Raw genomic sequence first — 18,749 nt, forward strand, 5'->3', positions numbered from 1 at the left:
GCCTCCCTAGCCCCAAGCCTCGTTGTAGGCTACATTATGCTACATATCATAGACGAGGGACTGGGAAATATACAGAAGACCCCTTTAAAGAAAAGGCAAGGCGGCCAGACACAGCATTTCTTAACATTTACATGAAGATTATATATTTACAACCTCATATTTTCTCCTTTTTTTTTTTTTAATCTCTCCGCTATTCAGAGAGGTCTTTAAAGAGCAGTGTTAACATCTGCGGCCCCTCTTCTAGACTCTCATTGGCTAGGAGGTTGGGGTTGGGTGGGGCTAACACCAGACCCATGACCTATCCTCCTTTACCGCTGTAGCAGTTTCCCTGCTCCCTCTCCCTGCTCCGCCTCACTGCATTCTATCAATAATAGCTCTGAATAAAACATTTCTATACATATATCTCTATGTTTAAAAAAACCACCCTTAAAATATAGGACTGAGTGCAGATGGTTGGAGAGGTCTGTAGGGGGCATTAAAGGAACAAACGGGTTCCTGCTAGTGTGTCTCAGGAAACAAAGATTTGTTCAGCCAGCCTCTCCCCTCTGTAGATGTGAACCCATGTTGGCAGGTGTAAACAACAGCAGTAAGACTCTATCCTTACAAAGAGAATAATGTGGGCTGGATTGTTTAAACCTGTCTGATGCAGGATCTGTTAAAGCTGCAGCAGATGGGGAGCTGGCTGCAGCCCTACCACGGCACACCAGGAGGACACCGCCTCTCCCTCTGTTCGTCCCTCCTTTCCTTCATCCCTCCATCCTCAATCAGTCTCTCTTCTGGCCTGGCATCTGGTTTCTGTTCTCAGTTTTCTTTTTATCTTAATCCTCTTTTTTTATTCATTTCATCTTTTGATTTTACTCATCTTCTCTCTTTCTCTCTAAATGCCGATCTTTCTCCCTGGCTATCGGGCATACTCCCTCCCTCTTTATATCTCTCCCTGTCTATCGCTGGGTCCGTGTGTCGCTCTCCTGTATCCGTCTGTCCGTCTATCTGTCCGTGCATTTGTCTGTCTGTCCGTCCGTCAGGCTGGGGGGGCCTACGGTATGTGAGGAGGGCATGGGGGCCCTCACTTCCTGCGTGGCTGGTGGTCCTGAGTCAGTCCCTGCGTAGGGCTGCCCATCTCTGTGAAGCCCTGGGGGCTAGGGCCGGGGCCCATTCCGCCTTTCTGTGGCTGTTTGACCTGGGTCAGGATGTCCCGGATCTTCCTCTGAGCCAACTGGAGGACAGAGGAGAGATGACCATAGTTTGTGGCAAATTGAAAGCTGTACTAGTAAAAATATACCTGTGTACTAATGCTGTCAAATAGCTGGTGAACACAGTGGAGCAATTGGTAATAAAGAGACAGATATTTCCTTCAGGAGTTAAACCACAGCCAAAATCGAGTAAATATTGGATTAACATTTGTCAGGTGGAAAGAGACAGGTGCTAATGTTGATCTGAGTCTGCTGAATGTGTAAAGGAAGCACCTCTCCACCATCAACTTTATAAGGTGATTTCAGTGGTGACCAAAGTGACAGTGACCAAAGTATACAGGAAGATATAATTGAGTCAACTGCATAAAAAATTACACCCATCAATAAAATGCATGTAAATCGACTCAGAATCAACACTCGAGATAAACCACGTCAGTTTTGTACAACATGACCTGTCAATAGCCGAGCCATGGAAGATAAACTAAAATACCATTAGTACTAAAACAACTGTTATGGGGATATGAATATATTTTTGATATATAATTTTAATGAATAAATGATTTATGCCACTTAACTTACATTCTCTTCAATTCACTATGTTATATCTTAATGCCTAATGAGACAACAGAGTGGCAGAGGAGCAGGTGTACCTGGCTGGCATAGAAGTGTCCATTAATCTTGACGATGACCTGGTCATTTTCATCAGGCGTCTGCTCCCTGGGGACCACCACCTCAGCTGCTGTCAGGTTCTGCAGCTCATTCACCTGAAGACACAAATGTTGGTTACTTTAGGAGGAGGTAATGACTTTGTGGCAGAATGTTGTTGGCGTGATGGCAAAAGGTTGAGATCTGTGTGTGGCAGTAGTCTTGCTGTGGCAGACAATGCATGCTATGCAAGAGGGGCCTGAAGCATAAGGTTCAGATGGCGTACCGTCTTGCCTCCCTTGCCAATGACCCTTCCAGCTGCGGCAGCAGCCATCTTGATGTGAGTCTCCAGTTTGACCTCCTCCTTTGGCCCAAAGAAGTTCTCCTCCTTCAGTTTGCCATAGATTCTACCCTGAGCCTGCAGGGGGTGAAAAAGAGGTTAACAATCTATTCTATTATTGTCTCAACAACTATTTGTTACACCAATCAGGCAAATAAAGTTACTATGCAAAGTAAATGGGATCAATAGTCAGCTGCAAATGTCTCTTTAGTGTTCACCTTAAACTGAGCCTCAGGGGGTCCTGTCACAATCACCATCCTCATTTTAGAGTCTGGAGTTTCAGCTGGGGCAATCTGGGAGAGAGACAATACATCACAGACTTTCAGTGGTACAGCCTTGATTGCAGAAGTGTGTGTGTGTGTGTGTGTGTGTGTGTGGGGGGGGGGGTCACAACATAGTAATGCATTCTTTCCATAGTAGGTATTGGTGCTCTGATTAAAGAATTAGAATCACTGATGAGCTACTTAACAGGGTAATTGGCAGAAACCTGATACGTAAAGGTGTATTTACATTTTTCCTGCCCTAAATGATTCTATACAAGCAACTTTATGAACTGAGAGCTTTTCCCATCTACACTATAGCAGCTGGACAGTAAGAGGGTGCTTAAGTGAGAGTTTAGTGAGTAAATCAAACAAAGTGTAAACAAAAGGAAGAATTTTGACAAGTCACTGAGGACATGATCTCTCTTTCTGATTTCTCTTTAACATGTAGCCTGTCTTATCATCTTGATCAGTACAGACCTTGATGGAGGCCCCAGCAAAGCGGCTCAGCTGTTTGATGTGCTGTCCTTTCTTTCCAATGATGGCTCCCACCGCCTGTGCTGGGATGTAGACGTGGACTGTCTCCTGCTCTGGAGCCTTGAACACACACACAAAGCAAAAAGCTTATTATAGGAATCTATTATAGGACTAATATTTTGTTAGCGGTCCAATCAAATGTTTGAATAGCTACTGTATGCTAATCAAAATAGGATGGACCAAATTCAAAAAATATGACTGAAACACAAGAAGGGGCAACAGTTTTAGTCTAGTCAAGGAACAAGAAAGAGTGGGCACCACAGTCCCCTCAGGACTTATTTCAGAAAGAAACCACCATGATTTTAGTTTGGGCAGTGTACTTCTTTCATCAACCCACCACAGCTTCAAATGACGCAAACACACAACCAATCAAGGGAGTTAAGAGACAAAAGCAATTCGTTATATAAGTAGTTTGCACTGCGTCTTCCTAGGGAGGGAAAGAGTACAGGTATACTTACCCCAAAGCAACCATAGGGGGCACCAGATGCTGCGTTTCCAGGCGGGGGTGGGGGCATATTGGAGGACGAGGGGAAGAGTCCCAGTGCACCCAAGTTCAGCCCAGGTATCAGGTGGGTCTGTTGCTGCGGAGAAGGAGACTGTAGGTTTAAAACCATCTGGAGTTGTGTGTGTGTGTGTGTGTGTGTGTGTGTGTATGTGTGCTCACATTCAGACTCACATTCATAGCAGCGATGTCATTCTCGTAGGCTTCTCTGACCTTCTTCATGACCTCCACCTCAGCCAGACAGCAGGCTTCAATAGAGCCTTTGACTGTGATGGTTCTCTCTGGATTATACAGTGTGAGGTCCTGCAGGCTGTGCACATTACAAGGGGACTAATTATTGACACATATTGATCAGTTTTTTGTGAAGTGTCTTTGAGTATCTTCACTGTGTATGTATTGGATTATAGAAATATGTGTATTTTTCTATCCCATAAATGACCTAATTTCTCCTCAACCAGAGAGCTTACGGGGAGATGGTGATCTTAGTGTCTGTGTCCTGTTCAACTTTCTTCAGGTTACGTCCCTCCTTCCCGATCAAGCGCCCAACAAAGTTGTTGTGGGCCAGAATCTTTAGAGGAACCTCATCAGCACTGCAAACAGAAATGATTGGTCATTTCAAAATTTTCCTAATATCTCACTTGTAGGCAGAACCTTCATTGGGGGGGACTGTCCACTATTATGCTATGCTGCTTCATTCTAATAGCATTAATGTGTTGGGATTGTTGTTTAAAACGTACGTCTTGGTGTCTTTAGCCTCCTGGTGCATGATGTCCAGGATCATGCGGCAGGCAGCTGAGCAGCCCTCGGGGGTGGAGTGGATGCTGATTGGCTTCTCAGCAGCACCAGCATTCTCCTTGCGGTGCACATCAATCCTGCAGTGACGGGGGGGGGGGCAACAAAACAATCAGAATGACTTTAAGTCACCATTCTCTGTAGTTACATGTTTGGGAATAATTGGAGCAGTCACTCTTGTGAATCTGTTATTGTAGTACTATCATCTAGGAGTGGCAGTAAACACACTGAGATATTCTGACATTCTTACTTAAAAAAAAAAAAAAAAAATCTATGGACAGCACTTTGACTCTACTTCTTCTGCAAAGTGGATTGACAGCTAAACATGAGAACACATGTATTAACCGTAACAGTTTAGTCCCATCTCTTGCTTAAACAGAGCAGAGTGAACTGAGACAAGGACAGAACGAACCACAGACAGATAAGACACTTGTCTTTAGGTTCCAGATGGTGTGACTTAGGAGTCTGTGTGGGATAGAAGCTGTTCCTTTTCAGCTTCATTCATTCAAGTAAACTCTAATATCACCTCTTATATATTTATTAGGTGAAATGATAGCAGAGCTTGATATTTTTAGTGTCACCAAGTCTTTGGAAATATAGTGCAGACAGAAGAGTCCATGTTCCCTCATGGAGAGGTGACCACGGCCCTCAGAGAGTGTTTCACAGAATTTTATGCTGTTGAGTCAAATTACAAATCATTTCAATTTGCCTACATAATTGGCTTGAAGGTTTTTACTTAAAGGCTACTATGTAATTGACTTATTGGTAGTATATTTATTCATTTCTTCACTTTCTTACATTACATAGAGAACCTTTCTAACAAGTTACTTAACTTATTTTCCTATGTACATAAAAATGTAATTTCTTCATTTCGACTTTTACCATCATCTAATATTTGAAACTACAACTGTTTTAAGCTGGTTTATTTTCAATGTTCAGTTTGACGTGTATCAGTCAGTTTGGAACTGTGTCATATGAATGGTTTTATTTTGTCCACAGGAGCATTTCCACAACCGAGGTGGACTAGTCTGCATTACTGAACTCTGAGCGTGTGTGTACACACAGAGCATACTGAAAATGATACATTATTCTCAAATCAAACATAAAATGACAGTATCTTTACAGAGATACACTGTGAACTGCCTCGAGTTAAACAAACGTACACACAAAAGAGTCACTCACTTGCTCTGTGTCTGCTTGGTGATGTTGCGAATGGTGGCTCCCTCCTTGCCAATGATGGCTCCGACGTACTGCGTGGGTACCAGCAGTCTCAGAGGGATGTCGGCATGCGGAGGTTTGGGAGGCATCCCAGAACTCGGGGACCCACCACGGGGGCCACCTCGGGGCCCATAACCAGGGCGCCGGCCATTGTCGTGCCCCCGCTGGCCTCCCTCCAGCTCAGAGTTCTCATCAGGGATGTAGGAGACGTGCAGGGCGTTGTTTTCAAACTGGTATCCATTCAGCTTCTGGATGGCTCTGAGACAGACACGGGTACGGGGTCAGCTACTGCATTACAAGTAACATCCCTACAGGTTTCATTGAAGCCATTTTCTGCATGTTTATGCACTCTCATCAAGGTGTTTTAATTTTATTGTTTTGTTCAGTAATCATAGTAATTATTACAGTTATGAAGCGTATAGCTTTCAAAGTAACGGCAGTAGCAATGGCGATAAAGAAAATAGAAATAAACTTGCACACATTCAGGATATGCACAAGTGAATGACTTGGCTGGACAAATCTTTTTGATAGAGTTACTTTTGAAAAGAAACTGCAAACACACAATTAGCTTGCTTCTTACTATTACTAACACGCAGTGGTGGCATTTATTCAAGTACTGTACAACTGCACAACACTTTAAAAGCAAATATCCTAATTATTTCTCTGCTGCATTTAAGTGACAGTTCCAGTTGATAGATTTGAAGCTGTTTGTACCAAACATAAGCAGCATAGTAGATGATGCACTGCTTCATAAAGTTCTCCAGTGCTTCAACACAACCAGTTCCAACAGTAAAATGCTGTTTAAAGCATAAGTAATAATCCACTGGTAGAATATAAGAGTCAGACAAGGAGTAAGAGGAGTGTGTTTTTTGTGACTGAGATGGCAATGATCCTTCCGCTTTTGTTCAGACATGAGGAAGGTGCAAGTTTCACATTTTAATTCCTGCAAATGACCACAAGATGTCACAAGTAGACCACAGAACTGGCTGAAAAGTATTCTACGGTTTTAGATGCTAGTTTTAGTTTGAGATACTTAATTGGAGTTTCATGAGGTTATAAATTGGCACAAAAATCCACGATTTGACAGACAGGAATACACAAATATATCTCTGTAAAATATCAAATAAGGATGCAATACTTAAATGGCACCAAGAACAATCAGAATGTTTAAAACTTATGTCTTGGAAAACCATTTTTACAAGAAAACAGTGACTTGCAGAGAGTTGAGAATAAAAGAGGCAGAGAACAATAGGATATGAAAGAGGGATGGATGAACTTACTGCCTTGCATGCTCCCGGGATGCATATGTGACATTAACCACTGCAGTCTCACTGTCTGTGTTCACTGACAGAAAGAGAACAAAGGCAGAATCTTACAGAGAGCATACGTTGCTTTATGAACAGGTCACAAAAAGATCTGGATTGCACTTGTGTACATTCTATCTATTTAGAGCCCCAGTTGGATCAAACTAAGGTCATTAAGTGGGCTTGTGGAGAATCATCGTATTGAAAAATTTAATTCTGGTGTTGCACTGTTGTCAGGAAGTGATGCATCAGACATGTGGGTGTGAAATCAGATCCATGGTCAGCTCAGTGAGCCATCACACCAAACACTTTTGTGCTTTTGACATCAGAAGATTTGCTTTTATTTTGACCTCAGGACATTTAAGTCTATTAATTAATTACACAATCTGTAATAACAATAATACATATAGTAATTAATTAATTATTAATTGTGAGATTGATGACTACAGGACTCTGGACCAGTGCAAGTCTACGTCTGCTTTAGTGAATCATTTGATAAAAAATTCTCAATATTCTAGAATCTGCTGGGGAAAAAGTAAGTCAGAGATTTTTTCACAATCACATCTGAATCATCTGTCATTAAATACGAACCAATTAAACACGTATTTCATATCTGTCTTTAAGTGACATGATCATTTAGGAAGCATTGAAATGTGAGAAATCTGTGGTGCAGCCAACACATTCATCATGTGTCCATGTGCTGCGTTTGGCTGAGACTTTAGAATGATAATGAAGATAAACAGTAGCACTAAGAGTAGTGAGTAATGAGTGCAATGATATTTTTAAACGTTTCTACATCAATAGCATGCAGCATTTTTTTTTATCTGAACCCACAAGGCGATTGACAGAGATATGATCTGCAACTGACCGATACACTGAATGTCTGAGCTTTGCGGTGTTGGTTTTAAAAAACAGTGACATTTAATAGCTAAAGGGATGCTCCGCTGAGTTTAACTATCCATTAGTGTTATTTCAGTAACGTTGTAATGTCTAATACCATCAGAGCATTCCTATTGTCCCATCTGGTCCTCCGTCCTCACATCCCCAGGAGCCACCGTAGCTAAATGGGGAGCACCCTAATTCTCTCAATTACCACCTAAAGCTCCTGCACCATAGGTGTGGGTTGTGACACACACTGACAGGTCAAACAACTAATTTCATGCCACTGCCAGCTTCAGACGCTCTTTCCTGGGACAGAAATACAATTATCACCCTGCTACCACTCGGGGTCACCTCATGTATCCACAGTTTGGCATGCAGGTGGCTGTTGTCTTACCTTGTTCACAGTTCTCTACAGTTCCACACTGAGCCAACAGACCATCCAGCACCTGAGGAGGAGAAGGGGAAAAAAACAGTTTACTTGAGAAAGATAAAAAAAAAAAAAAAACATTACAGTTTTCCAAGATGGCGGCGCGCATGAGTGCAGCGGCTTTTTGCTCTCCTATACAGACAATCACGCAAGCCTTTCTACAGACATGTAGAATTTTGTACATATATATTTATATATACTGTGTATATTGTTATATTCCTTTTATTATATTTTTATTGTTATTCTATTATTATTTTGGTAACATTTTTCTTGCACCAAAGTGGAGCAGCGCCCCTAATTTCATTGTACTGCAATGACAATAAAGGCTATTCTATTCTATTCTATTACTCTTCAAACGGAATACTGCTCCTGACTGATGACTGGTGCCGGGGCAGAGGGCTTCACAGTTACTGGGGTAGTGGAACTACGTACCACAGGCCTAAACATGAAGAAACCTAATTAGCATCATTGTTTGTTCATGTTTGATGAATATTTTTGCACGTAAAACATAAAAAAAAAATTGCTCTCGGCTTTGAAACATGCAGTCAGCTCAGAGTTGATTAAAAATAGTTTGAGTTCAAATGCAGTGATTGAGCTGATGATGATAAAGATAATGATGATGATGATGATTTATTAACAGGGAGCCTACTGAGACAGGTATCTGGGCCCTCCACAGTCCACCCTCCAGGGCCCATATTATATATTATTAAATATCTCAGAATCACAGTCACACTGCAGAACATATTTAGTTTGACACCCGTTTGTAGCAAAGTGGGATTTTGTATGCAAATATATGCAATGTGCATCATAAAATACACAGTAAATGAGGGTGTATTGTAACCAACTAAAATTTAACATCTGTTACAATTACACATTTTTACATTTTATCTCTGCACATATTACAACCTTTGCTTCCTCTAGCTAACCTAACGTGCTTTTATTTTGTAATGAAGAATTTTTCCACTTCTGCCTTACATAATTATTAATTTATTTGTGGATTCCGTTACATCTGGCCCTTATTCAGGTTCAGAAGCATTTAAATGACAGGCTCCAGTCAGTTTAGCGGAGAGACGTCGCCCTCGCGTGGACACACACGGCAGGATGAGAGCAGCGGAGGAACAGAGCTCACAGAGCCACTCCCACAGGCACTTGCTTGCCAGAGGAGGCAGGCGTCGTGCCACACCCTCACAGGAACAATAACGGTGCACGCAGATATAGACCCAGCTACATAGACACATTCCTATGAACCCTGTTCATCCTCCCATCTTCCACATTCAGTCCGCTTTAGTGAATCAACAGATTAAAGAGAAATGAACGGATTTAGCAGGGATACAAAAGGAATCTGAGGAGGATAAAAACGGGGGGGGGCAGAGATTTGCTGTTCTGAGCACCAGCGCCTTACATTTTTATGAAGGGAAAGAAAACATTAAATTCATGTTTTCTTAGGTTTAAATATGTCAGCCCCCCAAAGTGTTTTCAGTGTTTTTTTCCCTTTGTCGTCGATCTATTTGGTACTCCAGCCCTGTGGATAAGCCAGTTATCTATAATGTTCAGACAATATTGCAATAGATTACACATTGTTGTCTGTGCCTGCAGCGGAAACTTATAGACTCTCTGGAGCAGATGGGATTTCATTTGATTTTAGTTTTAAAAAAATAATCATTTCAATTTAATTTACTTTATTAAAACCCTGTGATAGTCTGGTTTAAACTTTGATCACAGCAACGCAATACACACACAAAAAAAACATACAAAATATATACACAAAATGTTGTAATATCTGTCAGTAAATAAAGCAAGAAAATAGTAATAGTAATAATTTGGGTCCATTACTCTCCGTAACGCTGATTATGTATGTGAATACAATATCTTTAAATTTTGGGGTTTAAAGTTCATACTTGTGTGTATGAGATAATACTTAATACAATAGACTGAAAGCTAAATATTTCTTTGCTATGAATTCAATATTTAAAATTTCACCATCTAGTATTCAGAAGTTATTTAATTTCACACAATATTCACCCAGCGACACTGCCTTCCTCACTGTGACCACCCAATCAGCGTCTTGTAATCGTAAATGTTCCTGTAGTTGGTATTGGACATCCAGCTGAAGTGACAACATAACTGTAGCTATCTATCAATCAGGTTAGAGATTACAACACGCCCATAACTTGATCAATTCTATAATGTTACTAATAGTTAATGACTGATTCTAATCACTGGGCTCCCACTAAACTCATTTTTCAGCTTCCTGCAGCTTTAGCTGAAAATCGGTCATTTCCACACAAAGCTGAGTGGTTTTTGGTTTGAGCCATCAAATATATCTTCACCTACATTTGTGGTCAAACCCAAACCACTCTGTAAGTGGTGCTAATATTTACAGTGGGATCAGCCTGAGCGGCATTACACCCTTTAACATTCAATCCTCCGAGGGTCAGAGCCACATTCTCCCGGGGGAGGCAGGTCACATTCTGTCAGTATAACCAGAGGAGCGCTGCTCCACGCAGGTGTGCAGCTGCCACAGACCACTCCTTTACACATCACATTTTCCCACCAATATTGATGTGATTCATGCTGTATGCCGTCAGTCAGACCGGATGAGGCGTTTATTTGCTCTCCTTCAGCTTCACAAAGACACGTGTTGATGATCACTTGAAGAGCTCAAGTCTGTTATTACGTCATCCGGTTGCACAAAGCGGTTTTGTTCTTCACCATCTTGAGACCGTCTTGAGACTCCAATCAAGTCCTTTAAACTAATGAACTACGGATTCAGGCTGTTCAGGTCTGTTAACTCCTAAAGAACACATGTGGCTTCTGTAAGAATTTAAATGATTTAACCAACAACTGGCCAATCATGGGTATGACTGTGGGATTGTCGGTGTGTGTGTGGGGGGGGATAAGCACTTCTGATAAGTATACTTGTCCCTTAATGCTCACTCCACACCATTATAACAAGAACACCCACACTTTATTTTGAAATTGATAGACCCAAAGTAAAATGTCTATCCTCCTTGAACCCCCATAAAAATGTTGTTTTTGGGGTGATGTGGAGCCATAACACAGACCGTTTTCTGAATATGGCACTAAAACTAAGCATTCATCATTGTTTTGTTCAGATTAGAAGATTTTAGGAAAACCATATTTTCAGGGCAAGACATTTTTAGCATAACCTAATCCCAGAAAGAATTAGAGACGGGCCTTCTAACTGCCTGTGCAAAGGAGGTGCAAAAATAGGACATTACACTCAAACAAAAAACTAACTTAGTTTCTTGAGTGGAAACCTGAGCTACTGTACATTGTTGTACTGGTAATGCTATTGGCTAAAATGCCCGTCACTCACCCCTACCCCTGCCTGTGACGGGCTGGCTGTGAATGCGGGAGAACTTAAACTGTTCCTGTCAGGTCTTAAGTCACAGTAAAGCCATCATTTACCTTTACTGTCTGTAGTCACAAATCAGATCACTTCACATCAGGGTTTGTTTTATTGTTGGTGTTTTTTCCAGAGAATCTACAACCGTACAGTGAAAGCAACCTAGGACTGTGCTGTGGATAAAGGAATGTGATATGGTTGCTGGCATTAACAGACTGTAAATGACCCTGGAAACAAATATTTAAAAAAAAAGAGAACTAACCTCCCACTGCAGGTGAGGTGGAATGTTTCTGATCTGCAGTTTCCTGGTCCTATGGGAAGAGAAGAGAAAGAGAGGAGGATGTTAGCATGTTAAAAACTCTGCAAACACAAAGAAAGGTATCTCAAATGTTTGGGTCTCAGACAGAGAAATGACACTTGAATCAAGAAAGAGCATATAAGCAGCGTTCATACAAGGAACACGATGTGAGTGTGATACTGATAACACTGACTGTGCTGGGCTGAGGGCTCGGGAATGAGAGCTAGTGAACGGAAGAAGAGGCCACTGAATGAAGGCACAACGTGTCTTGAGAGTCAAGCAGGTGGAGATTGGAAGAAAGTCTGTTTGAGGTGACTGCCTTAGATACGAACACTGAATTAGAATGGTGTACTAACCATCCATCCATCAGCTCTGACTGGTCCAGCTTACAAACATGCCCTGTGTATGACACGGCGCGCTGAGCATCAGTCCAACCACATTTGACCTGGTCGTGAGTGTTCACACCATCTGAAACCGCCCCACACAGATCACCGCTCCACCACAGCATGATGCTGCATCCAACTAAATGCTGTGTCAAAGTCACCGGCAGTGCCTGTCCGCACTTCATTTCAGGTTGATGCATGTCAGGATCGTCACCAGCATCGACACTCAAGGAAAGCCGCAATTTTATTGCATTCTCTGCCCAGATGGGAGCAGCCTAGAGTCAGGTGTGGACAACTTCTGTCTGTGTGATTTGTCTCTGTGACTGATATTTAGGTTTCATACATCAGTGTTCACAGCATGCTTGTTGTTCTGCAGTGCTTTGCAGTTTTTCAGATTTTATTAAAAAGTTAAATCATGATGACTAAATTACAAGTCATCAATATTGTATTGTGAGGAAGTTCTTTACAATTCACTACCTAAATAAAGACGTGTTATTTATATCAATTTATGCATCCATTCATCTCATTTCATTATTCCAACACATAGGCCTGGCCTACAGGAAGGAATAGTTTATATGGTGTGTGTATCCAGTGTTGTCTCGGTCGTGCTACAAAGTGATTTATTGCTCGTGTGTAGTTAAACATACAGACGATAGGTAACCTAAAACATTTCATTGTGATATTTATCAAGATTTTCAGTTAATAAACTTTAAAGTTAATTCAACAAACATCAATGATCAAGGCCAGCCAGGCATTGTTAGTTTGCTCCACCAAAGCCATCAATGATGCTCACAGATGGAGCAGTTGACTATGAGCAAATTAGGTGGGAATTAGGTTTCTTTCTGAGAGACATGTCTTGAATCACTGCGAGGTCCTGATATCCCTGCGCCATCTGTACCATCATCTCTCTGAACCCAGATAGAAACAGTTCTTGGTTGCTGTTCGAATTCAGATTCTAGCATGACCACCAAAACACCTCTGCAGGTGGATGGAGGGGAACAAGGGCCTCAGAATTCCCTGCAGATTTTTGTCTCCCCAATGCACCTCACCCTACCTCCTTAAGTGCTATAAGCCGCCATTATAGGGCTTGAGCAACAGCAAGTAGTAGTAGCTTCCTGCTCAACCACCCACGCACATAGTGGGGGAGGGGTAGCCTGCTGAATAAGGGGGTGTTATGTGTGCAAGTGCATCTTAATCCTGTATTTTTGCTAGTGAGCACGTTTGTTTCAATTTTTGCATCTGTGTGTGAACAGCTTTGGTTATGTTTGGATGCCATTTATCACTGAAACCATGTTTTTTTGATAGATTGTTGCAGGGGAACAAAGAGTACCTAGAGGTCTTCTAGCATGGATTTTACAGTCTTCATTTCTTACAGGAAGTAGTGCATTTCAAAAGAGACCGCAAACATTTTCTTTTCATTTGTGTCATGGCTAAAGTCATACATGAAATCAAACTCCAGGCAGGCATTTAGAACAGAGTTGCAGTGATGCAATGATTCTTGTCAGTGTTTCAATTATTGAAACCTGCCCCCCCCCATCTGTTGCATTAGTGCTGGACCTTTGACCCCTGGCTGTCGTACTGAAGCCGCTTGTATTGAAATGTAGAAATACGAAATGGTGCAGTGTTCCATTACCATCTTTACTGCTCCTTATCCAACCCCGCACCCCACCCAACTGAGCATCAATGGCTCTAAACCCCAACACCAACCAACCCCCATCTCCACTTCCCGCACTAAACCACACCCACACCCCCAGGAGGCTCCAGCACAGATGAATAGTCTTTTGTGCATCCAGAATACCTGGCATCCCCCATCCAAAAAAATGGAAAAGCCCTTTGATCCTCGATCAATACTCGGCTATAATCACTGACTCAATCACAAACGTGCCAAACACACATAAAAACAGACCTGTTCTCCTACATCTACACATGCAGAACTTCCCCCGTACACATCAAAACCTCCATGACCCCCAACACACACACACACACACACACACACACACACACACACACACATAAAATTCCACCTTATCAACACATCAACTCCCCATTATCCTCTCCAATGCCCCAGTCCACCCCACCACACACACATACACACACACACACCACAACCCCCATCAAGCCACCAACGGTGAACTTGTTTGACCCCTACCGCCACCGCCTGCCAACCCGTAGCCTACCCATTGGCTGAAACCATGACAACAGGTTAGGAATGGGCGGGCAAAGAAGATGGATGGGTGAACGGATGGACAGCAAAACAACATGCTTCACGTTTACTTATGCACTCATTTACTAAGCTCTTATCTTCTTTCATTTAAAACATCTCTCTCTAAACATCTCTTTAGTTCATATGTGAACTAAATGCTAAATAAACATTTCAAATTATAATATGTTATTCATTTCCAAAGGCCCTGACACATCATTGTATTATTAAGCAATTAATACAGTATCATTAGGCCAATCAGGTGTGTTAGTAGCATATAATGGCCACATGGAAATAGTGACTCAATATGTAGAGTGATTTATGTATTTTGATTTTACATATAAAATGACAATACAGCTGAATAGAATTGTAAGTGAATAACATAATTGTCAAAATGTTCCATTTCAAATACATTTGCACCACTGAGAAGAAAGAAATCCCTTTGAGACCCTCATCCTGGACCTATTGTTGATATGCAAAGATGGAAACACATTGTCAATGAAGCTTGAAAATGTCTTAAGTCAAACGTAAAAACTGGAGCTGTTGAGGTTCCCTCAGCTGTGAAGGCATTGAATCCATGCGCAGCTCCAGCCTCCAGTGGAACAAAGGACCAGAGAGAAAGAGGAGAAGAAAGAAAAGAAGCCAAGAGAATTAAAAGAGTGTGGTCCTCAAGAAGGTGGTGGAGGACAGGAGCAAGAGGAGAGAAGAGCTTTGTTTCTGGGAGGGGTCAAAGGCCAAGGGTTAGAGTGCTACAGACCAGACAGAGGGGGCCCTGGGACCATGGCAAGGCGTGCCACAGAGTGTGAGGGCATTGTACTGCATTTTTGTCGCCAAGCGTAGAGTACAAGATGTAAACTACATCAGAATGATCTTTTAAGAGTGAAATCAATATCAATATTACTGTGCTTTCACCTCTGGCAAACAGTCACGTCCAGTGTCAGAGCAGCCACACTAGGTGTAATATGAGGTGGAGTATTTTAGAGAGTCAGCTCCATATCTCCATGTCACTGTAGTAATGACTGTGTATCGCTCTGCAGATCATTAGGTAGAGGACTAATTGCTAATCACACCTCCAGATTAGGCACCACCGCAAAACTAATTGCACCAGCAACTGTAACTGACACCAGACACAGATTGTTGCACGATGGCACGCAACAAACAACAACATCCACATGTTGAACCGATTATGATGAAGTGCAGTTGGGTATTAACAGGGTATCCATGATGCAGATGATGTTGTTGATGCGTTGGTCTTTACTAACTGCATTCAGTGGTCTTGGTCAAAACACCATGATGTAGCCTTCACGCGGTGACTGGCCAGGTGATTTGAAGACATGCTGGTTTAAATTTCTCTCTCAAGCTCTTTTTTTTTCCCCATTCTTCAGTCCTTTTTTGTGTGTACTACTATTTTACTACTATCTACTTTTTCAGATCATTTTTGGGACATTTTTGCATTTTATTAGCAAGTGACAGCAGAGGAGGGAAACAGGGAAGAGACTGGGGACAACGTGCAATAAAGTTTGCTGGAACTGAACCAGAGATCGCTGTGACCATAAGGCCACGTGGCAACTATAAACACTTTTCCCTTTCAACATGATCATACATCCTAGAGGGTAGTCCTTTAAGAGCGTACTCAAGCCTTAAAAAAGGTACAGTAAGGTGTTCTTGATCAACTCCTAAAGTCTTAAAGCGTCAGAATGCTTCAACGCGTCAGATGGTCAAACAGATCAAACCCCTCCCCCACGCGTTTCCTTTGTTAGAATCGGAGGGCTGTGTCCAACACATTTTGTAACTTTCCAACACAGACTGTCTAACAAGCCGCAATTCATGCAGCAATTGGCCACGTGTGCGGAGATGTCAAAGCAGATGGGGTTTGAACTTTCAAGCTAATTTTACTCTTCATACAACCACTTCAGTCACTTGCACGTACAATCATGTGCAACACCATGAATTTCCCCCAGGGGATGAGGAGATGTAGACAGCATATAAGAGTGAGCTGCAATATATGAAATGATGCGCATATTCAGATAGCAGCATTAAATAAAATAAGAGAATAACACATCTGAAACACCCTTTCACATGTGATTCACTTACAAAAAGACGTATAATTTCTGGAAATTACCAAACCCATACCTCAACCCTCAGCCCATAAATTACCATCTTATATTCCAGTTTATTTTTAACATGCATCTCCAAATGTGAAGATTTCACTAGACAGTGACAAACTGTACAGCTGTTTAGATCTATAGATGTGATTACTACTGAAATATGAAAAGTGGAGTACTTCTGTTCACTCAGCATTGTAGGCCATGAATGGACCGTATTGATTATGTCCCCATTATGAATCCATAGTGAGACACTCGCAGCTGCTTGCTGTGGTTGACTGGCTTTCCTATAAACATCTGCATTCATCCACTTGGTGTGGTGTAGCTAATGAGTACGGCACTAACTTGAACGTTCTCGGGAATCCATGTGTGTGTGTGTGTGCTTGTTTTAGGCCGATTAAATCTGAGAAAGAGTTCGACAGAGACAGATAATGAGATGAGAAGTCAATGAAAACTGTTCCCAGCAGTCTGGTGGTGCAATACACACACATTCATATAACACACAAAGTAACAAGGGCCTGATGCCATTTGTAGCCACACAGTCTAATGTCATCCACACAGCAAATACGACTTTGAAATTGAGGGATAATGTGCGAGTGTGGGTATGTGTTGGCAGCATCTTACCACTCCCTGTGAAGGGGTTTCTTCCACTAAAAGAAAAAAAGCTCATTTTGATGGGTTTAACTGACACCTTTTTCAGCAAAGCGTATGCAACCCAGATGGCAGGTGTTTTTTTCCACATGCTAAATCAGGTAAACATGCATATTGATCAGACGCATTTGAAAAGTCATTAACGTACAAGGAAAAGGAATGTGGTTGAGCTAAAGTGGTAGAGATTTTTTTACATGTTTCATTGTTTTTACTTTAAGAATTGCTTTATTCGTGCATAATTGTCAAATAAAGTAAGATGCTGTTGAATCAAAGAAAACCCTGTGGAGGGAGGGTAGCAGGAACCAACAGTCTCCAGATAACAGGATTCATATTCAGTCAGTCAGACGTCCACATGATGCAGCTGGACCGTCCTGATCCTCTGACACAAACACGGGACAAGAAAATAAACAGTTCTAACTGACTGCTGCACAAGTGGTCATCGATACGTGACAAAGCCTTTTATCGACAGTTACACTGCGCCAAGCAATAGCTGCCATCTGCAAGGGTCTCTAGTGACCTCACCAAACAAACGGCGTGATAAACCACAGTGCCGCTGGCCCACTCTGAACAAATAAGTAGGCTATAACAGACTCAATAACAAAGTGAGGATGAGCACGGCTCTGCACCATTTCAAGGCAACCTTCTTCTGAATCACAACAAAGTCTGTACCACAACAGACTCCCTACACACGTTTGATTTTGTTGATGCCATACAACTGTGACAATGCTTAGAAGTCTGTGCTCAAGATAAGGTATCAAATGGCTCCCACAGTCCTCTGTATAGCATGACCGGGCAAGAAAACTGCAAGCCTGGCTCAGTCCAAAGGTAACTAAATGTGCCTGCCAGCACTTTTCCGCCACATATTTTGGTTTTCTACAGATCACACAAACAGGATGTGATAGGTGGATTTTGAATCCCCATTTTTCCAGTCACCGTGCTAAGCTTAGCTTTTTTTTCAATCTTCTTGTCAGGACTCTCGACAAGAAAGTGAATAAGTGTGCTTCCCAAGATGTCAAAGTGTTCCCTTGAAACTGTGTCAACTCTGTGAAAGCAGTTATAACTAATTATGTGACAGCGTTGGTTTACTACTCTGGTTTCATCTGTAGCAAGACTCTGAAAGGGGGCGCACGGAGCACATGTAGAGACTGGGGTGTCTATTCTAGCCATTGCCTGCTACCAGTACAAAGCCCCCACAAAGCAGCTTGCACTAAAATGTCCACTAGTGCAAAACAAACGCTGGCAGCAGACTGGAGGAGCGCAGAAGTGCAAGGAGTTAATATTTCATAAGAGTGATCTAGCCAGCATAAAATCACAGATGAATTTTTTATTGCTAATGGTGAGGAACAAGTGGGCAGAGGCAACCAAACACCATCATCCTGTTTGTATAGCTCGTCACCAAAACAAATAAATGTACCAGCCAAATTCCTATCATCTGATCCCACCTCTCATTAGTTAAATACATCAGGCAAATAGCGCCACCCACTGACCCCTCCGACAATCACCACTGGAGGTTCTGGACAGCTGAGCTGGCCATTTCAGCAAGTAAATTAGACACTGCATGAATGAATAGTGGTGCATGGAGGAAAGAGTTGAGGTCAGGTAAAGAAAGGCTGATACAAAAGACTCCCTTTGAGTCTACTAC

General features: G+C 42.0%; 1 protein-coding gene across 1 annotated transcript in view; it reads right to left on the reverse strand.

The window, feature by feature from the left end:
* Window positions 1–1,066: 1,066 nt before the first annotated feature.
* igf2bp1 (insulin-like growth factor 2 mRNA binding protein 1) overlaps window positions 1,067–18,749 on the reverse strand; it is a 44,998-nt gene continuing 27,315 nt past the window's right edge. Inside the window, exons 3-15 of the mRNA XM_070848000.1 lie at window positions 11,733–11,781; window positions 8,068–8,119; window positions 6,768–6,831; window positions 5,452–5,745; window positions 4,215–4,349; window positions 3,945–4,067; window positions 3,652–3,787; window positions 3,434–3,556; window positions 2,919–3,035; window positions 2,397–2,471; window positions 2,125–2,256; window positions 1,844–1,957; window positions 1,067–1,216 (exon numbers count right to left, since the gene is read on the reverse strand). Coding sequence (XP_070704101.1) covers window positions 1,067–1,216; window positions 1,844–1,957; window positions 2,125–2,256; window positions 2,397–2,471; window positions 2,919–3,035; window positions 3,434–3,556; window positions 3,652–3,787; window positions 3,945–4,067; window positions 4,215–4,349; window positions 5,452–5,745; window positions 6,768–6,831; window positions 8,068–8,119; window positions 11,733–11,781 — 1,564 coding nt within the window. The remainder of the gene's footprint in view (window positions 1,217–1,843; window positions 1,958–2,124; window positions 2,257–2,396; window positions 2,472–2,918; window positions 3,036–3,433; window positions 3,557–3,651; window positions 3,788–3,944; window positions 4,068–4,214; window positions 4,350–5,451; window positions 5,746–6,767; window positions 6,832–8,067; window positions 8,120–11,732; window positions 11,782–18,749) is intronic.

Source organism: Pempheris klunzingeri, chromosome 17, assembly GCF_042242105.1.
Source record: "Pempheris klunzingeri isolate RE-2024b chromosome 17, fPemKlu1.hap1, whole genome shotgun sequence".
NCBI classification, from domain to species: Eukaryota; Metazoa; Chordata; class Actinopteri; order Acropomatiformes; family Pempheridae; genus Pempheris; species Pempheris klunzingeri.